The 25,632-nt window shown below is 34.4% G+C and overlaps 1 protein-coding gene across 6 annotated transcripts; it reads right to left on the bottom strand.

The window, feature by feature from the left end:
* Positions 1–424: 424 nt before the first annotated feature.
* Positions 425–25,566, bottom strand: LOC123316232 (uncharacterized protein F13E9.13, mitochondrial). 6 transcript variants are annotated; one of them, XM_044902201.1, is made up of 6 exons: positions 9,130–9,427; positions 9,008–9,046; positions 8,389–8,930; positions 3,543–4,295; positions 892–1,203; positions 425–616 (listed from the first exon to the last, which is right to left on the bottom strand). In XM_044902201.1, exons 3-5 carry the CDS (start codon positions 8,917–8,919, stop codon positions 895–897), a joined length of 1,593 nt encoding a protein of 530 aa, XP_044758136.1. In that variant the 5' UTR covers positions 8,920–8,930; positions 9,008–9,046; positions 9,130–9,427; the 3' UTR covers positions 425–616; positions 892–894. The 6 variants fall into 6 exon arrangements, with proteins under 6 accessions (XP_044758136.1, XP_044758117.1, XP_044758145.1 ...); XM_044902215.1 differs by lacking the exons at positions 425–616; positions 892–1,203; positions 3,543–4,295; positions 9,008–9,046; positions 9,130–9,427 and adding exons at positions 9,606–9,890; positions 11,454–11,653; positions 20,214–20,354; positions 20,801–20,883; positions 22,357–25,566 and having other exon boundaries at positions 8,883–8,930; XM_044902182.1 differs by lacking the exons at positions 9,008–9,046; positions 9,130–9,427 and adding an exon at positions 9,606–9,773.
* Between the last annotated feature and the right edge of the window lie 66 nt (positions 25,567–25,632).

Below are 25,632 nucleotides of genomic sequence, written 5' to 3'. Positions count from 1 at the left end.
GCTGGGCAGCAATCCTGGTGCCTTTTATATCGATACGCCCCTGTTCGAGAATATTCTTGCAGCGCCGAGAGCTATCGCGAATTTCGCGATGTTTTCGAGCGGCGCCAGGGGCGTATTGAGGGGATTCGAACGTTACAAAATTCAAATTTGATTTAGATGACGTATTCTTTTTCGTTAAATTTGAAAAAAAAAATTTATATTCCGTAAGTTGGTTGCTATTATAGTACTCACATTTCACTTGGTGATTTGACGCGGATAGCATCGTTTAGCACAAATTTAACAAATCTCATCACAAAACGTTTTAATTGAATTCTTAAAAATCGTACTCTAGATTCCATACTTGCGAATTAGCTGGGCTGAAAGGTCAAACCAACCTAGATAAAGTGAACTTATTGACTCATTAGTTATACAAAAACCAGAGAAGTTCAATGTGAAAAAATTTATTTTGGAAACATTTTAAAATATAATACAGGACGTAGAATGCATCAGTCATTTATCCTTTAGATCTGTGATTAAAATTCTACTCCAAAAAAATTCGGAATATATACAAATAATAATGAAAGCATTCACAGCAAGTATCATTCCATCAGGAGATTGTTCCTTCATCTTGGGAACCCTAAAAATCAATAATTTTTTAATTGCATATTATGAAAATATCACTATAATTTCGTCAAATGGGAGAGAGTCTATAAAAACTCAATCTTCGCCAACATTGAACTTATTGAAAATGAAAGGAATTTTTTTTCGAATCAAAGAGAAGATTAGTTTCTGAAGTATTATTTTTATGGGAAGAACGAACGAAAGAATCAACTCGTTCTTGAGCAGGAATTTTTTAATTTCCTGATGTTTAAAATCAGTTTCAAGAAAATATGCCAAATAAAAACAACTAACCATTCAGTTCCTTCGAAATTTGAACATATTGAATACCGATGATCCTAAATTACTTATCATGTTTGTTAGCTTAAATGTAAAGCTAGTATTTGGATTGTCTTGTCCAAAGACGAATAAATCAGTACGAGGTGTACTATGATATAAAGTGCCATTGGTGTTTTTTATTTCTGTCGATGATTCTGGCTGCACAGGTGGAATAGTCTGAGTTTGGGTGATGAAAGTTTGTTCAGTTTTTCTTGGAAGATGAGGTGTTGCACTTCTTCTGTATGATCTTCTTGGTGATATTATATTTCTTTCAGTTTTAATTTCTTCCTGAAAAAGGAACACCGATTAACCATTGTAAAACAGTTTACCTAAAATATTTTCAATGGAAAAATTTCCACCAAATTGACCAAAAAGCTCGTTTGAGCAGAGAATACCTTTTGCTCGTAAATTCACGGATTTATGGTTATCCAGAGAATTATTCTGAATCTATGAATTGAAGTTCAAGGTGTTCATCAGAAAATATAAATAGACTTTTCTAAATCTATTAGAAATAAGGTATATTTTTTTGTGCCACACTGTATAGTAATTAGAGGTGCAAAGAGGAATTGAATGATACATCATTTTTCGTGATAAATCAACTAGTTCCAATTTTGTTGGTTACACCAGTTATAACTCGAGATCAGTTCTTTGTAATGGAATTCGCACAGTTCTGAGAACAGCTCTGATAGGAGGCGATTTTAAGGTCACAGTGAAAGGTAACCCCCTTACCAAACTACAAGGCTACTGACTCGAAGTGTTACCAATTAAAAGAGCTGTTATCTGATCGATTTTAAATATTTTCATTTGAAAATTGATGAAAATATTGGAAACATATTAAAGTTTAAGAAAACGATGTCATTGTTCGATATGTCTATCCTTGGCTCAGATGACGTCTTTAGTTCTGCCGATGAACGCATCGCACGCTGCTCGAATGTGAGATTGAGGAATTCGATTGCGTTCATGGCGTAAACTTTCTTTCCGGAACTACAAACTCTCTTTCAATCGATACATGGATTTCGAGCAAGCTATTCAACTGCTTCGATCTTTCGAGCCGCGTTTTTTTCTGCGCCGGTGTAAAGCTGCATCCACATTATGCCGCTGTGTGCCAATTGGCAAGGCCAATCGGCAAAGCCGTTGCATATGTGGATGCACCGTTGGTTTATTCCACCATGCCGCTGTGTGCCGCTGAAAAATCGCTGAACTGTCGGTCTCCATCAAAGGAAGCCAATGGAAATGTATCGTGAGGATGCGCCAACTGCTGGCCTCAGTGGCCTCGAGCAGCTCCAGTTGCAGCTTAGACTGTGTACACCAATGTTAATGTGGTTGCGTCTTCTCTCGTTGGCTTTGCCGATGAGATTTTGCCAATTGGCAAAGCCGCTCGGCAGACAGCGGATAATGTGGATGCAGCTTAAGACATTGCACTTTTTGTATTTTGAGAGAATGCAATCCAAGCTAAGTTTTCAATATGTGGGCAAGTCTTTCACACGAAATTTTCAAGGTTACGGCCATTTTTGCTGCACTTTGCAGTGGATTTCGTTGAATTCGGCATCTCACTTTCTGGATCATTTCCGGATTCCGGAGATGTTGCTATTCTTTCATGGTCACACCATGGTGTTTTGTGATACTACCAGTAACATTGTAACGTGTGATGGTCACACTCTTACATACGTTTGAATTTATTTTTATATATCTCTTCTATTGCGGCACCGACAAATGTCCTTTTGTGGTTTTGGACACAACATAATAGACTAACGTCTGCCAAATTTTGAATGCGCTGTCTTTAGCCGTTTGGTAAATACAGCAGCGTGAAGTTGGTAACACTTCCAGTCAGCAGCCCGGTACCGTGAAAGTTGGATTTGTTTATGGCCCGGTTGCTGTAAAAAACATTAACTTTTTGAAAAATTTGATGAAACACAAACTGGTAATTCCTCAATGTTCTGAATCCCAAGCCTGTTGCCATATGAAATGATTTTCAAATAATTCACTGATTTTTTTCAATTTTCATCATTTGAAAGGAAAGTTGAAATTTCTTTCTTAAGATCTGAATAGCACAAACATACCACAACTATATTAAACAATTTTCGACGAAAAAACCTTGCCCAACTTCTTTATTGTTCGGAATTTTCGTGAAAATTGCAATGATACAAATTAGCGCTCGTGTAGCACAATTTTTTTGCATTTTTTTTTTTCATTAATTAACAACGAAACTGCTGCATCAACTTTCTTCTATTTCGCGAATTTCTGGAAAACCGGCGAATTTTCCTGAAAATATTCATGTCACAAAGCACAAAGTAACACCGCTTCATTTTGGCGAAGAAAAACTGAAGTAAAGGGTTTACTATTCTCTCCATTTTCGGTTTCCAGAAAATTAGAGGGACCTTCGCAAAAATGCGATCTCAGTATAGATGTATAGCACAATCTATTTGAGCAATCAAAAATTTTCTAAAAGTGCAGGGCTGGAACATTTGTTACATTTGTGGAATGTGGAATATATTGAGAACCGCATAAAATAAAAATAAAATGCCAACTACACAAAGCAGCACAAACCTAGGACCATTAGGCACAAAAAATTTTTTGAAAATCGAAAGGTACTGGGCCAACTTCATACACATTTAATTGATACTCACTTCAATTGTCTGTCTTCTTCTTTTCAGCGGAACTCCTGGACTCAATCCTACATCGTTATACTCATTGAACTCCCTCCTTTTAACTGGTTTTCTTGATGAACTCTCCTTACGTAATGTTTTTCTCTTTTCTATACATTTATCAATAGCATCTTTTGTTGCACTAACCCAATCTTTAGTTACTGACAGTACTCTATCATATAAAATGAAATCATCTCCCTCGCAATGTATTTGAAAGCAACCTTTCTCGGGGTTCTCGATTACCACACATTTGTTTAGGGGAAATATTTTTTTGCACTTCAAAGAGTTTGGTTTCAGAGTACTGCATTTCATTTTACAGAATAAAATAAGGTCGCTCAATAAAATTACATAAAATTTTTCACTGGGTCCCACTTTACCGTCAAACTGCAATAATATCCCCTCTTTCAATAGGGCTCTACCTGGTGTTATTATAGATGGTTGATTATTCTTTATACATCTTTGTACTTCCAACAATCTTTGCATATTTTCCTGATCTTCAACAACTTTGTTAATGTGTTTTGCAGCTTCTTCTACTTTGAAAAGAGAATCTGAAATGCTTGCGTAGTCAGGATCTGAAGGTGAAGTGAGTTCATGAAGCTGTTGCAGAAGTAGTTTATATCTGGGAATTCTTTGAATTGGCGCAATCAAAAGGGCAGACAATTTATTTTGAACTTCTGGGCGGGTTTCTTGCTTCTCCATAAAATTATAGAAATCAGGATTTTTCTGTCTGGCTTTCTGAAAGGGAATAAATTGAATTTAAGATTTCAATTGATTGTATAAAATTATGAAAATTGGAAAGCCCATTGAATCGAAAAACTTTCTTGCTTCTTGCAATTCTTTTATGAAACGCAAGATTTTTGAGAAAAATCTTAAAATATGATTGAACACATTCCAAGATCCATATGGAATTCTACTTGATTTTGAAATTTTTCTGAAAAATCTTGCGTTACATTAATCAGCACGATTTATTTCGAACAAATAAGGTCTATTCTCATTTCTTGCTAAAAGTATCAGTTTTTGGCAAAACCATCGAATGGTATGCCAACTATTTTCGATTTCGAAACGCCCTTTGAAACGGACATAGCTGACCATCCTAGTGCAATAAGTTTCGTAAATCGTTTGGACAAAAAGTCATCTACGTGGTTTACTGATGGATCAAAATCAGAAAGGAGCACCGGCATTGGCGTAAATGGACCTAAACTAAGGATATCCAAAGCCCTGGGAAGTGAACCCTCTATTTTACAGACCGAGAAACTAGCTGTTTACGTATGCGCTCAGGAGTGTCCTAAAATGAACCTCAAAGGTGCGCATATCTATATCACCACGGATAGCCAGACCACGCTGAGGTCCCTGGAATCACACTTCCAGAGATCTCAGCTGACATGCCGTAATACCATAAAGCAACTGCCAAAGACAACAAAGTGACTCTACTATGGGTACCAGGGCACTGTGGTGTTGAAGGAAACGAGAAAGCCGATGAACTTGCAAAAAGAGCATCAAGGTTAATACCTGCTGGATCTGAGCCTTTCTGTGGGCTTGGAAAATACCAATACAAGGCAGCGGTCCAACAATGGGAGTTGAACAACAGATTAACCCTCTGCAGAAACACAGAAACAGCGGAATACATGGTATGCAAGTTTCCAGAGCTGGCGGACCTAAGAATCACTCATATGGGGAAACCGGTCCTGGGTACTCACAAGGTAACGACTAAGGCCCCTAAGGATGTTGTCAGTTTTATCAACACCATTGACAACCTCCTAGGGTTCCTATGAATTAGTAGGGTAAAGAACAAAAGATCTACATGGTCGCAGTTCCCGAAAGGCTAGAACCACAACGACCCCGGTTCAAATAATAATAATAACAGTTTTTGAGAGTAATTTATGAAAAGGTAGATAGGGTGAGTCTTATAGGCTGGAATTATCTGCAAACTCAAATTTACCTAGTAGGCGCGTGATTTCATGCCGACATTCCGTCTGTTCCGATATTCCTGAACAGTACTGTCAGTATTTCAGAGACGATGCCTATTGGCCCAGTCGTTCGAGTTCTATTGTTATTCGATTGCGGGCCAGTAAAACCAGCAATATCGGAACAGGCCCATTATAGGGGAACACCAACAACATTTTTTTATTGTGTTCTCGCTCCCATACAATGAAAATTTTATGAGAAAAACTGACACTATTTTTTGACAAAGAATCACCCCTTACATGTTCTCGCAACTATTCATTTAGACCCTGTATAAAGATAGAAACCTCTTCTGATTCACCATGAGGCAAGTTAATACCAAGTTTAATCATTTCTGGTCCAAATGTTTCAGAAATGCACATTTCAGGCCTAACTCAGTACATGCTGTGTGATTGTTACATATACTCCGTTCACATTTATTTTAGCAGTCGGTTGGCCATGAAATAATTTTCTCAAGTTTTTGTTACCAGAACGGAGTAAGGTTGGCACTCATAAAATGTCGTCAATGTCATAACGCCGTTGCCACAACTAATATCAATTTTTATTACGAAAATGCCGAAAGTGATTGAAAAAAGAGACAGGGTTTCAGGAAGTGCTACTTAGAATTCAGGTCCGCTCATTCAACCCTGACATTCTAAAATCCACAATACGTCAGACGGTAGCGAACATATTCAATGTGAGAGAATTTATATAACGTTTCATCTGAATCTAAACGACTTTCAGCTGAATATTTTCACAATCAGAATGATTGTGAATGAAGAGAATGACAAAGAATTTCCTTCTATTGGGGCACCCAAAAAAGTGGTGGCATTTGAGAATTTTATGTTTGAGTGAATTAATGCGAAAAGTTTACTATAGGATTTTCGAAAATTTATTTTTCTATTTTTCATTTGACTTGTCCTGAACATTGTAAATGTCTTATTAAGGTACCAATAAATACCTAATTATTATTATTATATCAATGTATTAAGATGAACAGCCACAAATACGCGCCAGTTGTCCTGTTAATTGTTTATTCATGTGAAATTTTTGTTCAAAGGCGAAGTTCATCTCGACTTTAAACTTCCTTTAATTCCTTTTACTTTTTGATGCAAGATGATTTTTGAAATTACATATCTGTTGATTCCTTCGGGATATACCCATTCCCAACCACTGCATCCTGCATCATATGCATTTCATCTTCGGGTTAATATTTTTGAAATCTACAACTGATGTAACGTATTCAAACTTTAGCCAAAGAAGATAACGAACATTAACTCTCCTCAAGCTAATGCATATTATGATATTATACTGATCTCTTCTATTTTCCATGCAAATAACTGAATTTGGTATGCCTTCAATCAGTTTGTATGAACTTCAATAATGTTTGTCACATATTTTCTGAAGAGATTAGACATTGTGATAAAATATGTAATAACAGAAACTTTTAAGTAAAACGGGCAACATAGTGTTGATTTAAAACCCAAAAATGTTTTGACAAGCTTCATAACCCCACATATTATACCTCGATTACACTCAGCCGCAAAGAGCAGGGAAGTGAGCAGGGAAGTGGGCAGCATGAGAATGTAATCACTACACTTCTCCTGCTCCTGCCGCTGCCACTCGCGCTGCCCTACGCTCCCTAAATTGGCGGTTTTTCGTGCGGAAGTCAAAGGACCGGCAGTGCGAGCGGCAGTACGTGTTTACATTCAACCGAGTTGCTGCTCTCAACGTAAGCGGCGAAGGGTTTCGAAAATAATCAATATAATATATCAAATCAATATTATTGGGAAAAATGTCCACGACAGAGTAGAACAATGAAAAAATAATTATGCTATTAGAACTCATAGAAGGTGAAAGGGTGATATGGGATAAAAGCGACAAAGCCCATAAAATCAAACATAAGGTTCACGACGCCTGGAAAAGGATCAGTCGGAATATGGGGGATATTCCAATTGAGGAATTGAAGGCGAAAAAAAAATCACTTATGGCCACATTCCGACCACTTCTGAGGAGAAAAATCCAGTCCATTAAGTCTGGATCAGGAGCAGATGATGTTTTTCAACCTATATGGCTGCAATTATCTCTTCATCCGTCATTGCCGAAACTTGGCCGCGAGAGAAATGATGGAGCAGAGTGTAAATACTCACTGCCTTCGATACTGCCGCAGAAGTATTTCGGGAAATATTTCCGGCAGCGCGAGTGGCAGTGGCAGTGGCTGAGTGTAATTGAGGTATTAGTACTTTACAGAGTGAAATGTGTCAAATTTCCATGGCCAACCGAGTGCTAAAATAAAAGTGAATGGAGTATAACAACCACGTTCCAACCACAACTCAACCACAAAAATTGACAAGAGATGACCATAGAGTAATCCAAATAAAAGAAATCTACCTATTTGAGCATATTCTAAAATGAAGAAATTTACTACAGAAAAGTCGAGTTTTTCATCAAGGATACCTTTCCAAATTACTGCTTCTGTATAGGATCTGGCTACATCACGATTTCTTTGTGAAACGAACATTTGAAAAAAAACCCCATATATGACATACAAAAAATATCTGCGAATGGTCCAAAATATCAGTAATTTTGAAAATACTTAGACTAGATACTACTGGAAGTCTTTGTATCAGCAGTTTGATAATAGCGAGTTTCAATTCCATTACATCTGTGTTTTTAAATATTAGAGAAATGAAATGGTTTGATCCAGAATGAGAAAGTAATTGAATTCAAACCGAATGAATCAATTTTATTGAATAGTTCAATACAGAACATTTTCAAATACACATTCCCGAGCACCTTCCTATTGCTATGTCTTTTTGTAAGGATACTCTAAATATTGAAGCATGAATTATAAAATTCATGTTGGCAATTGATTATGAAATCATACCTGAAGAAAATCCAATGTTTTCTTGAATCCTATTGCATATGATGAATACATTTTGAAATAAGGTGCAATTTGTAGAAATGCTTTAGCTATATGCATTGAACCTTTGTGTAATTCCCTAAGTAAAGCCTCATTAACACTATAGATTGTGTGAATATTTCCAAATAGTATTTCATAATCCCCGACACTAAGTAGTTGTTTTTCCTTGGCAGGCTTCATGAAGAAATTGATAATCGTGGACAACTGTTGTACATAACTCTTCTCACTGACAATAATTTCGAATACTGCATTTTCTCTCTTCCTTATAGCTCCTTCGACTTTGTGACTGACTTCTATTTCATCCAACACATCAAACACTTTTTTTTTAGTACGTGTTGTGAGTACATTCCTTTCATGAAGTACCTGCTTCAACTCTTTGCTAAATTCAATATTTGCTTTTGGTGTGAGCATAGGAGAAGAGAATGGGTTTCCATTTCCAGTAATTTTGAGTTTTGGTGTATTTGGTTGAGGATTATTACTTCTTTCCTCGTTCATGGTTATACAAACTAAAAACAAATAATAATATAGTAGCAACAGCAAATACTAATATACTAACAACTATATTAGAAAAATGAGCAAATACCTGTTGTACTCAAATTTACTAACAGAAAAATCCGTTAACCTTGAAATTGAGAAGAAAAAGTAAAATCAAATTACTCGTTTGACCGTACGAGTACCAACTGTATTCGAAAAATGAGCAAATACCTGTTGTATTTTGTATTCAAATTTAGTAAGACAAAAATCCGTTAACCTTGAAATTGAAAAGTAAAATTCAAATCAAATCACTCATTCATAAACAAAAACAGTAACTGTTTTTCTCATACTCTATGGTCAGAGTCCTCGTGGGGGCAAAATAACCACAGATGATCGTCGTTACCCTTTTTTCTTTTCATGTTTCGTTGATTTATTCGTTGAAGATAACATTAAATATCAGATAGAATTTTGAAGTACTACAAATTTAAATGATGAAACTACATATCATATCATTATCAGGAAAATCTGAAGCCTCACAAATCTTTTTACCATGGGCGTAGCTCAGGGCAGGGCACTGGCGTCACTACCCGCAAAGCTCATTGCTCACCCATCATTCCTTCAAATCGATAACGTGATAATTATAACAAAAAAAGTCTGAAGAGTTTATTCCCTAAATTATTCACAATTTCGAATATTCATCCATAAACCTTTTAATTCGGTTCTCATCCAAATCATTACACCATACGCCACCCCTTTTGAAATAAGATCCTACAATAAACGCATTGGCTGATTTATATCTTTTCAAGTTGTCTGCTGTCACACCAGAACCTATCAATATAGGCAAGTTACAGTGATTTCTTAACTCTGCTAGGTCACTTGCGTCCGCCGGGGATCCTGTAGAGGTTCCTGTTAAAATTACTCCATCGGATAGAAAGAAATGAGCTGCGTTCGCAGTTTCCACAAGTGATACGTCTGCAGTTATTGAGTGTGAACTGAAAGTAAAGAATGCAGAGTTAATTAATATTAAAAGTTAAAGTTTCTACTCCAGTCTCCAATCGGCATGGACCACCATACACCATGTGAGCGCTCAAGGGTGTTTTAAAAGAAACATTAAAGGGATATAAGTAACAACATCGCAATAACAGACAGCGAATCAACAGCTTTAGAACACAACACCCAGAACACTCTGATGACCTGGGAATGCCGCAATATCATTAATTCATTAAGTATCTGGCTAGACGCTATAGAGACGCATGCATTGAGCTCAACGACTAGAGGCAATAGAGCAACACTCTTATTGGTGCTGGGGAAATGTGGCCTCGAGAAAAATGCAAGTTCAAAAGTGTTGAACCTAAACGCTTTTGTGGCGTCTTAGAAAAAGCCAACTGACATCAATACAGAGTAACAAAACAACATATGTACTCATTTCGGAAGAACTACAGCACTCACATAAACGAAAAAATTCGTAGGATATCCGTGGCCGTCCTCCATAAAGTTTAGCTTATCCATCCGGCTGACACGAACAGAGTTTCAGCTGTTTGAGTGTATTGTGGTACTTCTGATGAGACCACTATCCGTACAAATATCTCTTGCATCGAATGGGCGAGTCAGCATCAGATGAAATTTTCACGCTCTGTGAATCGAACAAACATAAAGGGCAAATTCCCAGAGCTTGCTTGCCTGTGAAACGTAATCTTGGTTGAGCTGGCTCCTGATCCTTTGGATATGACCGCAAATGCTGCTAAGTAGGTTGTTAGATCAATGATAGTGGTTGATGGTCTCCTCAGAAACTGATAGAGAATAGTATAAGAACTATTTAGATCAGTTTGGTTGTCGTTCTGAAAGGTAGTCAAAGCCACCGTTCAATGGTGAGAATAAGAAATTGATAGTGCTGTAACTAAGGTGACATAAGGAAAAAACCTTCACAGAACATAACTCTGATTCTCCAGAATCGCACAAGCTTCTAAGCAGAATAATAATACTGTATATGAAGATTACAGGTATTTGAAACTATCATGGATAAATTTCTATGACCCAGAAACCAGGAACATAAAGCATACTCTTGTCTCTGACATAAAGCAGCAATCGATAAAATGAATACACTCGATCCAGTTCTCCAAGATTTCCAAGAAGTTTAGTGTTCAAAAATGTACTGAAACTGCAGTTTTTTTATGAATCGCCAGGGAGACGCGGAAAACTTTCACGAACGCGGCTTTTGTTTCACCCCTGCGCACAAATTAATCGCATATAATTATGCGAAACCTCGTGATTTAAGGTTTGAATTATATCATTTCTACCTTCAAATGAGACAACTTTGCTATCAACGAAGAGCAAGATGAAAATTATTGTTTTTTGCTTTTTAAATGTATACAATAAAGGGGATGATGGGAATGAGAATATTTTGATAGTTCATAGATATAGGCTTATAATTTTTCAATACATCCTCTTATACTATAATAAATAGGCGTTTGAATGGGGATTGAATTCTTTGAATATCAAATTTACAGCATTCTTGTTTCTGGTAAAATCTTGCAAAACTCAAGTATCAGACTTACCTATGCTTTTTCTTAATATCAGTGAAGACTTTTACGTTATCAGCCTCGATATATTTTCTATATCTCATAATTTCTCCTGCGTCTGCGTCAATATATCCTTCGTCAGCGATATGACCAAATACAAATCCTTCTGCTCTGATGAAGTTTAGTGAACAAGCTTTGGCAATGGCAAGAGCCTCTTTATTTCCTCCCGCCAAAACCTAAAATATATGTACCTTATTGATACTCTACATTTTTCAGAAAAACCAAGAGCATATATATTTCTTAATTTTACTTTTAAAGCTCAGCCCGTAGAACGCTTGAATCGTAGGTACTCTGCATTATGATAAAGAAGAAGAAGTTTGTCTATGAAGAAGAATGTGAAGTGTCGGAAGCTTCCTTGTTCAAATTCATAACGCTAGCGATCGCACCCATCTGTACTGAACTTGTCGATCGATCACTTATTGGTATATATTGTATTCATGTACATCCGTGTTCTGTGCTTTTTGGTTCCCCGAAGAGAAATATTATTTTCCCAATATTGCCGAAACAGATCCGATTGAGTTGAAAACTGGTATTTGGCTCTAAAATAACCTTTTGAAGCTTGGCGCTACAGTGACTATATTAGTATATATAGGTTGCGTTCACAAACTTACTCAGAGCAAGCTCTGAGTAAGCTCTGATTACTCGAAGCGTTCACAAACGTACTTTTAGTTCCTCAGAGTAAGCTCTCTGAGCATGACCATACTCATACTCTACTCTCGGAGTAAGTTTATGAACACACCCATATAGTCACTGAACTTGGCGCATAATTTCAGTGCCATCTGTCGAATATTTTCTAAGAAGCAATTCTTTTTGAGATTTTATTTTTAATTCTACTCATACTTCGTTTCCCGTTTCCCTACCAAATTTCAAGCCAATACTGAATGTTCAAACTGTCAAACCTAATGAAGACGTCTTAGAGACAACATCATATTCTAGGCTGGGAAGCAAAGAGTATAGCTAACTATTATAATCTTTACTGGGAAGTATACTCTGTTTATCCGCTGATATACTGTATTACAGCAACTATGTAAGGTCAAGTGGTGTAACAGTGAGACAGACAAAAAGTGGTGAAAAAATGAGACACCCTTCAAATTTTCAGAAATGCTAGGTTTATTCGAAAAATAAAATTGTTTGTAGATCCTGTGTCCTCACATTACAATGTACAAGGTGGGCAAAATTGGTGATACCTGAATTACAACTTCTTCAACCCAACGAGATAGAGGAAGATGCATGGCATTTTGCGGTCGTCTTTTTTCGAGAAACTAATAATGCCATCAACGGCATTACTCTATCTTCTTTTGTTTTCGAGTTATAGGTCAAAATTAAAATTTCAACTTTGGTCATTATCTTCGTTTCTGTTTAAGCTAGGATGTTGAAATGAAAACATTATTCAGACACTTTTTTAATAGCAATCCAGTGGCGTACTATAATTATTTCTAACAGGTATATTTGCTGAGCTATAACATAAAGATTTCTCGTACTTCCACATGCGATTTCAATACTCAATGAACCTAGTCAAATCTGAATTTTCAGACAACATAGAGTAACCAAAATTTATAAAACACCATTTTATTCGGTATTTAATTTTTCTGATTTAATTGAATCTTCAGCCTCTCATCAGGCCCTTATATTGGGTCACAAACTTGAAACACAAGGAATGAACTTATTTTTATTGGATTAATTTGTCATAATTTTAGCACTGAAAACGATATCGTTTTCAGTGTTATACAGGGTGTTTCATGAGTTGTTGGCTATAGCCTAATGCTGAATGTAGGTCATCTAGGCCTTTCAGAAAACTTGCCTGTTTTGTATCATAAGGCTATAAGTTTCGGGGATACGGGGTGATTCATGAATATTGGCCTAAATTTGCGATAGCCATAACTCTGGACTGCAAGGTCCGATTTTCATCAAATTTTATAGGATTGTTCACTTCAGAATGCTCTTTCAAACGGCACATGAAATATCAATCTTTTCAGGGCAGTACTCAAAATATCATGATTTTTCATACAAGCCCCAAAATCTATATTTTTTACATCCCTTCCCAGCAAACATTTTTAACTCGGCCCAACGTTGGGTTAGTGCTGCGATGTTAGAGTCGGTATACTGCAAATAGTGTCACATCGGCCGACAGCCGCCCGACGGACTATGAGCCGACATGTTGCAGAGTCTGCACACCGCAGATCCGGTGACGATTCGACTGTGCAAAAACACATCGGTTTAGCGTCTAGACTATGCTTCAAATACGCTCCTCAAATTAATCGTTACGACGTCGGTTCAGCTTCTACAAAATATTGGGAGAATGCTTTTACAATTGATCGGCACCACGTCGGCTTAACGTCTAGACAATGCTGGGAATACGCTGTTCCAATTGATCGGTACAACGTCGGTATAATATATACTTACCTGCAATACTAATGCTCGTTCTCACCAACAATCTCTAAATTTTAAGGGACACCTAAGCATATTTACGTGACATTTCTTACTACTCATGTACGATTTCTGTCTCATCAGCTTTTAGGAGACACTCAATACCAACTTAACGTTGCTAAAATTGAATTCGTACTAGAGTTAGAAAGAAATGCCAAGTAAATATGCTAAGGTGCCCCTGAAAATTTGAGAATCGTTGGTAGAAATTGGCAAATCCAAAAAAAATTAAATATGAATTATTTGATCAATAATTTCTGATCTTTGAATGTTTCTTATAAAATCTCGGAATCATTTCTCATGTTGAAGGAGATCTATTTTTTCTTCAAATATTTTTTGAAACCTTGCAACACTTCTATTGTGATTAGGGCAAGACAATTTATACAGCCAATTGCAAAGAACCTTCATATATTCAAACAACTTAAATATAACGCTCATATAATATTATACATATATAAATACTTTGTAGGTTGAAAGAACACATAAAAACGACTAGCTTACTTGAAGAAAAAAAAAGTATATATTTATTCACTGCTCATTATTGCCTGCTTCTTTTTCCTCCGCTCTTTTCAATCTGCCCCCTGCTCTGTCACCGGCATTGCGAAGCCAATTCATTACACGATTCATTTCCACATCAGTGGCACTTCTTGTAATAGGATTCATCCTTAACAGATCCTGGATAATAGAATTATTATTATTATTTCATTATTATTATTATTATTTCATTATTTGTATAAAATAAATTATTGAATTTCATATAGAATATCATCTTATATGTGTTTAAATTAATTAAATATATGTCAACATGCAAAATATGTATTCAATTTAAGTAACTTACTTACATTCAAAAATGTCAACATTTTCGACCAATACAACATGAAAACTCACCATGATTAAGCTCAACAATATTCGCCATTGCTTCTAATCCATTTTTATTATTAATTCCTACCCGACCTATTCAGGGAAATTCCTGATTCATGGCTCATTATGAGTTAGATTATTTTGCGTGTTGTCTCTGCTACGTCCTTACCCCCGTTGAGGCCAAATTTGGACAACTGAAAAATATTTGTATATATAGATTTTTCTGTCTTTCAAATTGTAGAATTTTTTCTCTAGAATAAAAAAGACCAAAACCAAAAATTGAAAGCATATCCCAAAAGAGTGGATACATAATTCTACCTACACATTTTTTCGAATATTCTAGATCATATATAAGTATATCAGCATCGAATTTCTTCAATTCTTCTTACCTTTTTATTTTGATGGTGTTTTACAAAAATTTCGTTATTGCCATGAAAAACTACATAATTTATTCTAAGAAATTCAATTTTTACTCTGCATCACAAGGGAATAGGAATCGGACGAATTCGTATATTTTATGTCATTTTTTCGAAATGCGGTTCTGTTTTTATTCCTTCGGTGATAATATTATTGTCCTTTACGGGATTCTGAAATATTTTAAATTTCAATTCTTCTTCATTTGAAACCCTCAGCACATACTGAGTGTTCGTAAAAAAGTGTTTAAAAGTATGCAAACTCGAGCTGTGAATTCTTTTGAAATTACATATTGAATTTAGATACAAATGATGAGAACCATCTTGGAAAATGTAATCCGTAAATGTATTTGCTTCATATCACACATAGGTATTGAAATTTATTCTTAACAGTGAAAATGTACTATCATAAAGAGATGTTCGAAATAGAGTTCTTCCATCTCGACGCATTTCTTAGCGCTTTAAATCATATTATATTGCCCTTCTTATCATATCGGTATTTTGTTTAACTTCTGCACCAGGCTTCTTCACAGATTACAGAGTAGAAGGCTTCTTCTATCCTCTGCCGCAAATGCTACCGTGAAGTCAGAAGTGTCAGTCACTTTTTCACGCACACTCAGTGGCACCTAAGGGTTTAAAATGAAAAAGAGTTGAACAGAATTTAAAAAAATTTAAAATCTCGACCGAAGTCAATGAATAATAATATCGCCAAAGGAATAAAAACAGGACCGCATTTCGAATAAATGACATAGTCCGGTTCCTTATTCATTGTTGTTTTATAAAAGGATGATACAAAAGATTAAGGTTTTTCGAAAAAATAAATTTTAATATAATAGTTATGTAATGAAGCAAATACACTAACGGATTAGAATTTCTAAGAGGGTTCACATCATTTATATTTAAATTCAATATGTAATTTCAAAAGAATTCACAGTTCGACTTTGCATACTTCAAAACACTTTTTTACGAACACTCAGTATGTGCTGAGGGTCTAAAATGAGGAAGAAATGAACAGAATTTAAAATAATTCAGGATCTCGGCAAAGGACAATAAATATTATTACCGAAGGAATTAAAACAGGACCGCATTTCAAAAAAATGACATAAAATATGAATTCGTCCGGTTCCTATTCCCTTGTGACAAGTGTGCCCTGCAAATAGAAAATTGAATTCCTTAGAATAAATAATGTTGTTTTTCATGGCAATAACGAAATTTTTGTAAGGGATGTAAAAAATATAGATTTTGGGGCTTGAGTGAAAAATCATGGTATTCTGATGAGTACTGCCCTCAAAATATTGATATTTCATGAACCGTTTGGAACAGCTTTCTGAAATGAACAAACCCATAAAATTTGATTGAAATCGGACCTTGCATTCCAGAGTTATGGCTATCGCAAATATTGGTCAATATTCATGAATCACCCCGTATCTCCGAAACTAATTGCCTTAGGATACAAAATAAGCAAGTTTTTTGAAAGGCCTAGATGACCTTGCATGCACCATTGGGCTATGGCCAACGACTCATGAAACTCCCTGTATATAACATTTATTTATTAGATATAAAAGCTTTGCTTCCATACTTTTTCACGTTTATTAAAAAAAAATCAATTAAATTAGTTAAATTAATAACCCTAATAGCACACAACGTCCAGGGGTAGAATTCATGTCCATTTAACGTCGGAACGTCCATGGACTTGATTTGTATGTCCTTTGGATGTCCGTTTCCGGACAGTTTTAGGACGTCCAAGATGGATATCCATTGTTAGTCCAATTTATGTACAATGTCCGTATCGGATATCCATTGGATGACCGTGATGGACATAATACGGACTATATGACATATGTCCGTATCATATAGTTCCAAAATAGTCCCTGACCGACTTAATACAGGCAATGTCAAAAATATGTCCTTACTGGATATCCATTAGGTGTCCGTGATGAACATAGTACGGACCATATAACTTATACATATATATTACATGGTCCGTATAACGTCCAGGACGGACACCTATTGGATATCCGGTAGGGACATCTTTTGAATGTCCTCACTGGATATTCACTAAGAGTCCGTAATGGACGTAATATGGACCAAATAACATGTATATATTACATGGTCCGTATAACGTCCATGACGGACACCTATTGGATATCCGGTAGGGACATCTTTTGAATGTCCTCACTGGATATTCACTAAGAGTCCGTAATGGACGTAATATGGACCAAATAACATGTATATATTACATGGTCCGTATAACGTCCATGACGGACACCTATTGGATATCCGGTAGGGACATCTTTTGAATGTCCTCACCGGATATTCACTAAGAGTCCGTAATGGACGTAATATGGACCAAATAATACATACATGTATATCAATGAACACCAAAATTTAATATTATTTTTCACTAAACTCCATTTTTCCGCTTTTTAGTATATGAATATCTTATGAATATTATATTCCCAGGTGACCAGTAACATATCTGTTATGTTTTCTTGGGAGATCAAATGGGGAACTTTGTTATGTGTTATTTTTCTGTAACCATTACGTGTCTGATACGATATTTGGGATGTACCTGTGCCGTATCCAAATTACATCCGCATTTTGTAAATTTCATGTTCCCGCTCCATGATATCCACGTAACATATTTGTAACATTGTTATTTACTTGCCATGTATCATTTTGAGATCATGAACAGAGCATGACACCATAAGCGTTTTAACTACCGTCGAGGGCGCTGTAAAACGTAAACAAATATGGAGTATTGTGAGAAATGCTATTGATACTGCTGTCGTTTCGATATGTATTTTTATTATCATTTAGACGTTTTGTCAGTTGAATAGTGGATTACTGAAAGTGAAGTGCAGATATTGTACGTTTGATAAGTTATTTGTGTGCCATAGTGATTTTCCAGTGAAATGAGGAATTACTGTAAAGAAAGTGCGATGGATATCGAACTGTAGGTCAATAAATTACTTCTCATATTTCATAGCAGTCCTATAAAACATAATAGACTATGTTTTTGTTATATCCAGCATATAAAAACCATATTTGAATAAATAATGTCCTGTTTGGTGTAAATTTCGATATAGGTTATTTCCTCACGTGTTGCATATACCTCATATGTAGAAATAAATGAACGATTCATATACCTATATCAAAAATTTTCTTCAGAAAGATATGAAATATGCATATAGTATTCTTTTGATTCTCACAACGCATGGACACAATTCTTCTAAAAACTTTTTGACCTAAGCCAAAAGATTAATGAACTGTTGATTATTCTTTTTATGGAATGCAGGAAAGTGCAAAGACCAGAAAGACATGTCCTAATCAATCTTGGAGAACAACAATCATGAATCCAGCAGTTTGAATGATGTAATTTGTTCTTTCTAGTTCTATTAACGTGTGCTCTAATTTTTGTAATCTGAAATTTATGAAAATATATTGTTTTTGAACATGAGTGCATTCGTTCACATACCTCACCGAACTGATGCGAGACACACACACTATTTGAAAAATCAAAATTCGAGTTCAATATTATTGCAATAGTTTATATTAATTTCCATAATTTTTCATCTTTTTGTTGAAAGCGTTTTCAATAACAAATGAAACATAATAAACATAGCACATGAAGGTAATATATATAGATCTTCCATGAAACAAATATTTGTATGATCCATGTTTGAACTATTTATGCTCCTTTCAGAAAGGAGATGTGTTCCTTGTTTGAGGCGGACATAGGAGCATAGCTGCTACATAAGCGTTCTGTATTTGTACTCTTAGTGTGATATATCTGTTATAAAACAAGGAGCGCGGGATACATTTCTGCTTCATAACTGTTATGAGATATGGTCACCTGGGTTATGTATAACGTTATGATGAACGAAGACTAAATACTTGAGTAATTACTATTATAAAATAATCTATGTTTGAGTTTCAAGACTTTAGTTTTTATTATATAGTATTTCTGTATTAATCGACTACTATTCCATAAATCAGTTAACAATATAATGAATATGTTCCTACAAGTAGGTATATCGTATAGTCTCGGTAGCTAGGACGGTTGCAGCGAAGACTCAGTAATGCGATGTCCCCACGTACTCGCGAGTTCGAATCCGGGCCATGTGTAAAAACTTTCTAGTAAGAAAGGATGGAAATGAGAACAACACAGAAAATACCATCTGCATCTGAGTGTAAGACATTGGGTTCTAGGACATTAAAATTCTAATAGATAGGATAGCCAACGTCGTGATAAATTTTTGTACCGTTGAGATAGCTAATGATGGTCCCAACGGGATATCCATTGGACGTCCGCGATGGACGTCCGAATTCGGTTCAAGGTTGTGACATTTGTATGTCCCTCGGATGTCCATAAAACGTCCATTGTACCAGAAATGGACGTCCCATGGATGTCCGTAATGTCCGAAGAGGACGTCCTATGGATGTCCATAGGACTACTTTGTGCTATTAGGGAAATACACACTGCATGAAATTTATTTTTGTTCTAATATTTGAAGGGTCATATGACAATCTCTAGAGATTTTTATGACTCACCTCCGTGTCCTAGCTCTATCTTACCCTTAGCTTTCGGCCATTTACCTATGAATCACCTTGTATACTAAGGACGTAAAGAACGTAAAGTTTGGCCCCATATTGGCCTTTCTACACTGGACATCATCATGTATAATATTGAGGCCACAATCACTCCAATTTCAAAGGTGTCCGTATTTGTACAGAGGGTGTCTGGTTGTTACACTTCTAAGGGGTGAATATATTGGACCAATATTTTAGAGTATACCATTACAACTTTTTAATTTTAATTCAATTTAATACTTTAGTTTCGTAGGGGTAAATATTGGACGCTTATCTAAAATTTTAGATTATACCATTAGAAGCTTTAATTTTACTTCAATAAATTATTCTTCTGTTTAAAAACCTGTTTTTCACGGAATATTCGCGAAATGAAACCTTTATATAAATGGAAAACCCTCAGACAAAGGAAAAGTCTAAGGGAAAACCCCTTATTTTGATAACTCACTTGTAAGCCACAAGGTAATGTAGCCGGAATGATTCTCTTGATTTCCGCACAAACTCTACTTAAACATGCTACCGTTTCTGGTTGAAATTTTTCATGTTTAATGTAAGGTACGTCATGCATATTCTCAATGAGAATTCCATCCTGAAACGGAAATAAGATAAATATGCAATATATAATATACACATAAGAGGTCCATATCATTTTGGAAGCTTGAAATGTATCTTGAAATGAAAAAATATATATATTCATAAAAAAATGGCATACCCACTTTCTACTATTTTATACAGTAAAAGTAAACATCAATTATAAGAACTCCGAATACTGTAATATGCAAATATGCATTTTAACAACAGTATGCAAGCTTTTTTTAGATTTTTTTTAAGACATCAGAACCAGCAGATCTCATTTTCAATGTATCTGAATATTTGTTCAGATTATTATATTGGTAATATTTCATTACTATACCGATTGTATACATTCTATTCAAATGGATGGGTATCTTTGAAGTGTCACACTCTTTTAATAATATGTTAAATGTTAGTTCTAAAAAAATTAATTTTGATTTTGTATACTCAATTATAACTCACAACATCATTCTGAAGATAGATTTCCGTCTCTTTACAAGCTTTCTCCACAATTCTTTCCATACAGGTATTATATCGTGGAGTTCCTTCATCATGGAAAAAAGAAAAATCTGTTTATAAGAGCAGGCGGACCCTCTATTGAATGAAAACTATATATACATATATACATGGTTCAAATTTTTTTTTCTTAAATCTACAATAAAATTTTGTATCCAGTATATGGATTACCGGGTGTTTTTTCAAATTGTCATTGGTATATATGTTGATAATAATAAAATATTCATGCATTATTGCATTGCAAAGGAATCTTTACGCTGCATACATAGACTATAGAAAAACATTCCATACCCCACGAATGGCTCTTGATTATCTAGAAGATTTATAAAGGTTGTGTTTTATGATTAATTCGATTTGTCTTTCGGAAATATTTTCATGAATAACAGCCTGTATATTTTCGGTAAAAACAACAAACATTGTCGGTAATAATACTACACACATGTACATAATTAAAAATTGAGAAGGGTAATGGATTTTCCAGGAAAAAACCTTCTCAGCAGCATTTTAGGTATATATAGAGTTTATTCAAGTAACTACCCTATTTTTTCAGGTAGAATCCACTGAAATAAAAAAACAAACAGTGTCGGTAATAATACTACACAATTAAAAAATTGAATAGGGTGATTTTCCTGATTTTTAATGATATTCCTAAAAAAAATCCTCAGCAGAAATTTAAATATCAATAAATTATACTCGGAAACGGCTCGTTATACGAGAAAATATGAAAAATATAATACTTTTATTTTACACAACGTTCAAAATATTCATTAGTTAGCGTCCAATAACTTAGTTTCAAGAGTGGGATTCTTTGAATTTTTGGTATTTTTATGGTACGTAATGGTGATACTGGAGAAAACTGGACAAAGTGGGGATTATTTTGTGTTCGAAAAGGATTCATCAAATAAATGAAAAACTATATTCCGACATTCATTTAATTCAATAAAACCGTTTGTGAGATAAAACTAAAAATAATTTTTTTATGGTTTTCCAACAGCCTGTATTTTTTAAACCGAGCTGATTGGGAAAAAAAGGTGTAAAAAAAAGTGTTACTTTTGACCACAAGAATCTACTGTTCAAATATTTGTACGAGTCAAAGAGTATATAGGCTGTTTCCTTAGTACAAGTATAGTAGGACAATCGGAAATGCAGAGGTCTGAAAATATTCTAGAGAGAAAGTTCATTGTCAAAAATCCCAACATGGAAATTTTCAGCGCAAAATTATGATTACATCTCCATAAACGTCCCAAGAGGCCATCACGATGAATCACCCCGTATATCTAAACGAAATATTCATGAGTATAATAACAATTCGGAGTGACCATCAGTTGTTAACCTAGTTTCTCTCCATCATAAGAATATACCAAGTAAATCAGAATTAGAATTAGTTTCCCTGAAGAGAAAAAAACTGTTGAAAATTATTGAAATAAATCAACTAGCCCCGGCCTTCCCTATTCTATAAAATGTATTTTTTCGTCACAATAAATTACTGAGCCACTCATTACCTGGTAACGCATCAACATGAACCATTGCTATTAGTGAATGTTGTTTTCTAAACAATTCACGGAAACCTAACATTTTGACTTGACGGAACACACAATGGAACAAGCAACACTGACCTCAACAAACATTTGTACACGAAAGGCAAGGAGATAAGATTAGATTCGGGTCGTTTACTCGGATGAATACACAGATTCAACATAATTAAATTTATTTTCAACATTTTTGTAACTTTTCATTCTTTTTTTGAATTATAACACAATATGTAATTTTTTTTTCTTTCTGATATTTTTTGGACACACTCTTAACATACACTACTCGTATTATCGTTATGCATACAATATAAAAAAAAACTAACATCTAAACGTGCATCATACATCGGTACATACATCAATCTTGAGAGAAACATAAGTGTATTATGTTTACCCACAGTTAAGCACTTAGCCATCACGATTTCAGAAAGAAAAACATTCATGCACGCACACTTCTATAAAGCATTTGATGAATTGACTGTAAATTCGAAATTTAAACATCCACTAAACCTTCAGACAAAACCTATCGACAAACTTCTCCAAGGTACATATAACTATATTTTAGCAGCTCTTAGTCATTTTTGGGTCAATGGTTCCTCATATTCAAATATGTTTTCATTTTTACCATTCAGGGTAGCATTTCGAAAATATATTTTAAACATTGAAAGTTGAAGACAGATGAAGATTTCATATAAACCACTCAAAAAGGTAAATAATAAGTTTTCTCAAGTTTTTTGAATCAATATCAACATTGAGAGAAAAAATAAACTCGAGTCTTAATTTTCAATGCTTTTGATGAATTACGTATACCTCTATATACTAATTCCTTTTCGTTTCAAATATAAGGTGTATTCCGACCTATAGTCCTGAATTGTTGTAACAACATAGTGAATATACTGAACAAACACTCCTGAACAAACATACAATTCTTACACAAAAAAAATATTCCTCAAGACATAACAGAGAAACTCCATATTCTGAGAATTCATGGAGCAACAGTAGAGCATTAGTCATCTGAATACAGTTGGTTAAATAATTTATTGGATTTAAGAAACATTTCAGAATTACCGAAAAGTAATCCACAAAATTACGAGTAGTATTTTCCTTACACAATTACCTTACCGGTAACCTTCGGTTAGGTTTGCGATTTTCTGTCAATCCAAACAACGAACCCTTTTGAATTGGCATCACAACGAGTTGTCAAAATCGTTCGTTTCTCTTCCTTCGCATGCGCCTTTGGTAATAAGTGCAATATAGTAGTAATATCCAGAGACAACCTCTCTGTCTGGGTAATATCCCAAAGAAGATAGTTCAATTTTGAGTTCACGTTGAATCATGAAATTAACAGCTTAATAATAATAAAGAGTTAGACTCCTTTCAACCAAGGGTTTTACTGGAAAACAACCGGATGAAAAATTATTCATCGGGTTTTATCCGTACGGTGGGCACATCGAGCACCGGTTGTTTTCCGGTACGAAACTGAAACGGAACACGTGTGAAAGATCCCATTATATCAATGTAACTTGGGACATCGGGTAAACACACGACGGTGAAAACCCTATGGTGTGAAGGGAATCTAAGGCTTTCGTTCGTTGTGAACAAGTACTAAAAGTGCCTGCCCTACGTTTATCAACGGCATCCAACGATTTTGACAATTCCTTAGCGTGCCCTATAAATAGGAGCATAAACCCATTTGAAGTATGATAACAATTTATGACAGATTTTATTTTTAAATTTTCGAATGCATCCTTATGTTTAATTCATTTTTTCTATTCCTTGTCAACATTACCATCCTTGGTTTATTGAGACACTGTTTATATGAAAAATGAATCCCAATATCTTCAAAATCATTTTTCCAGTAATACAATGCTCTACCGTATATATTTCTTAACGGATAAAATCTTTCTAGTTATAAATTATTATTATTCATTTCATGAGTTGATGAATAAACTAAGCATAACCGAAAATTTGGTAACAAATTTTTTCTGAATATTTTTCATTCCGTTCAGCAGATCATCCTTTTTCGGAATTGTTTTTTCATTTCATATTGATTGACTTAACAAAAAACTGGAGAAATATAAGCATAAATTAACATTAATAGTTTCTCCAGTTTTGATATCTGAAAAAAATTAATAAATAAAAAAATAAATACATGATTATTAAAAAATAATTTTTTTTCATTTTATGCATAAAGCTATTTGTGCTTGTATTTTTTAGACTGATATTAGCTGTTCTTAAAATTATTACATATCAGTCAACAGTGTATTGAAAAAAATTGGTAATATATTACAAATAAATCAATTTTTGTAGATTGATAATCGTTGATAAAATAAAAAAATATGTATGTACACAGACTAAATTTTTCTTATGATTATAATACATATAGTAGAATCGAACAATAATGCCCTGTGTTGTAAAATATTATATTGAAGCATTAAAGTTCTTCAACTTATTGGAGAATAAAATGAAAATAGAATTGAACATTAAATACTATCCGTAACAAAGTTACAACACGGTTTTGAATTTTCTTTTCGAAAAATTTCTGTAAGAACAGAAAATTAATCTTTGGATCCCTACACATGAAATTTTGCGTTAATTTGAAGAAGATAATACTAAAGGAATTGATTTCATTTTCAGTTTGTTTTTTGATTTAATTTTATTTATTTATTTATTTTAATTAAAACATTTTTAATTCTTCATTATAGTCCATATACTTTCATAATGAGAATTCCTCTAAACAAAGTGTTTCGATAACTTTTCATGTACCTATGTATTATATTGGACTGTTATCTATAGATAAAACTCCATAGAATTTTATGATTTTATATTTTGATGTTATGATATATGTATTTCTATAATATTTAGACAATTTCGCAATGTCATATTGTAAGTATCCTCCACTCTATTTCGAACTAGATTGTCGGTTATTTTTGGCAGTGTTTTCAATCACATTCACTTATTGCGAAAAGGTAGACTCAAAAGCTTGGGGTCATTTTTCTATGAAAATCTTCTAGCAATTTTCATTAAGTTTTTCTTCTAGGAATTTTTATCCCAATTAACTAAAAAATCTAGTACTACTAATCTAGCTTTGATGTATGCGTTTCAATCATAGAATTTGTCTTTTATCAACTATTCTGTATACTTAGTTGTCTGCCAAAATTTTTGGAGATTGCATTATTTCTAATATTTTTCGTTCAATATTTCAATTCACGTAGGTACATTTTAGTTGGCTACTTTTAGTTCATGCGT

This window comes from Coccinella septempunctata, chromosome 1, assembly GCF_907165205.1.
Source record: "Coccinella septempunctata chromosome 1, icCocSept1.1, whole genome shotgun sequence".
Lineage (NCBI taxonomy): Eukaryota > Metazoa > Arthropoda > Insecta > Coleoptera > Coccinellidae > Coccinella > Coccinella septempunctata.
Note: the sequence above shows the minus strand (reverse complement) of the source record. Positions and strands in the feature narration are given on the sequence as shown.

What these genes read in the sequence shown, in the direction of transcription:
- LOC123316232 (XM_044902182.1), bottom strand. Translation starts at nt 9,633, where the DNA reads ATGATTTGGATGAGAACCGAATTAAAAG. An exon ending in GATGAGAACCGAATTAAAAG is followed by an intron (nt 8,931 to 9,605) that starts GTTTATGGATGA and finishes ATTTGTTTTTAG; the next exon opens with TTTGTATAACCATGAACGAG. An exon ending in AAACATTGGATTTTCTTCAG is followed by an intron (nt 4,296 to 8,388) that starts GTATGATTTCAT and finishes ATTCCCTTTCAG; the next exon opens with AAAGCCAGACAGAAAAATCC.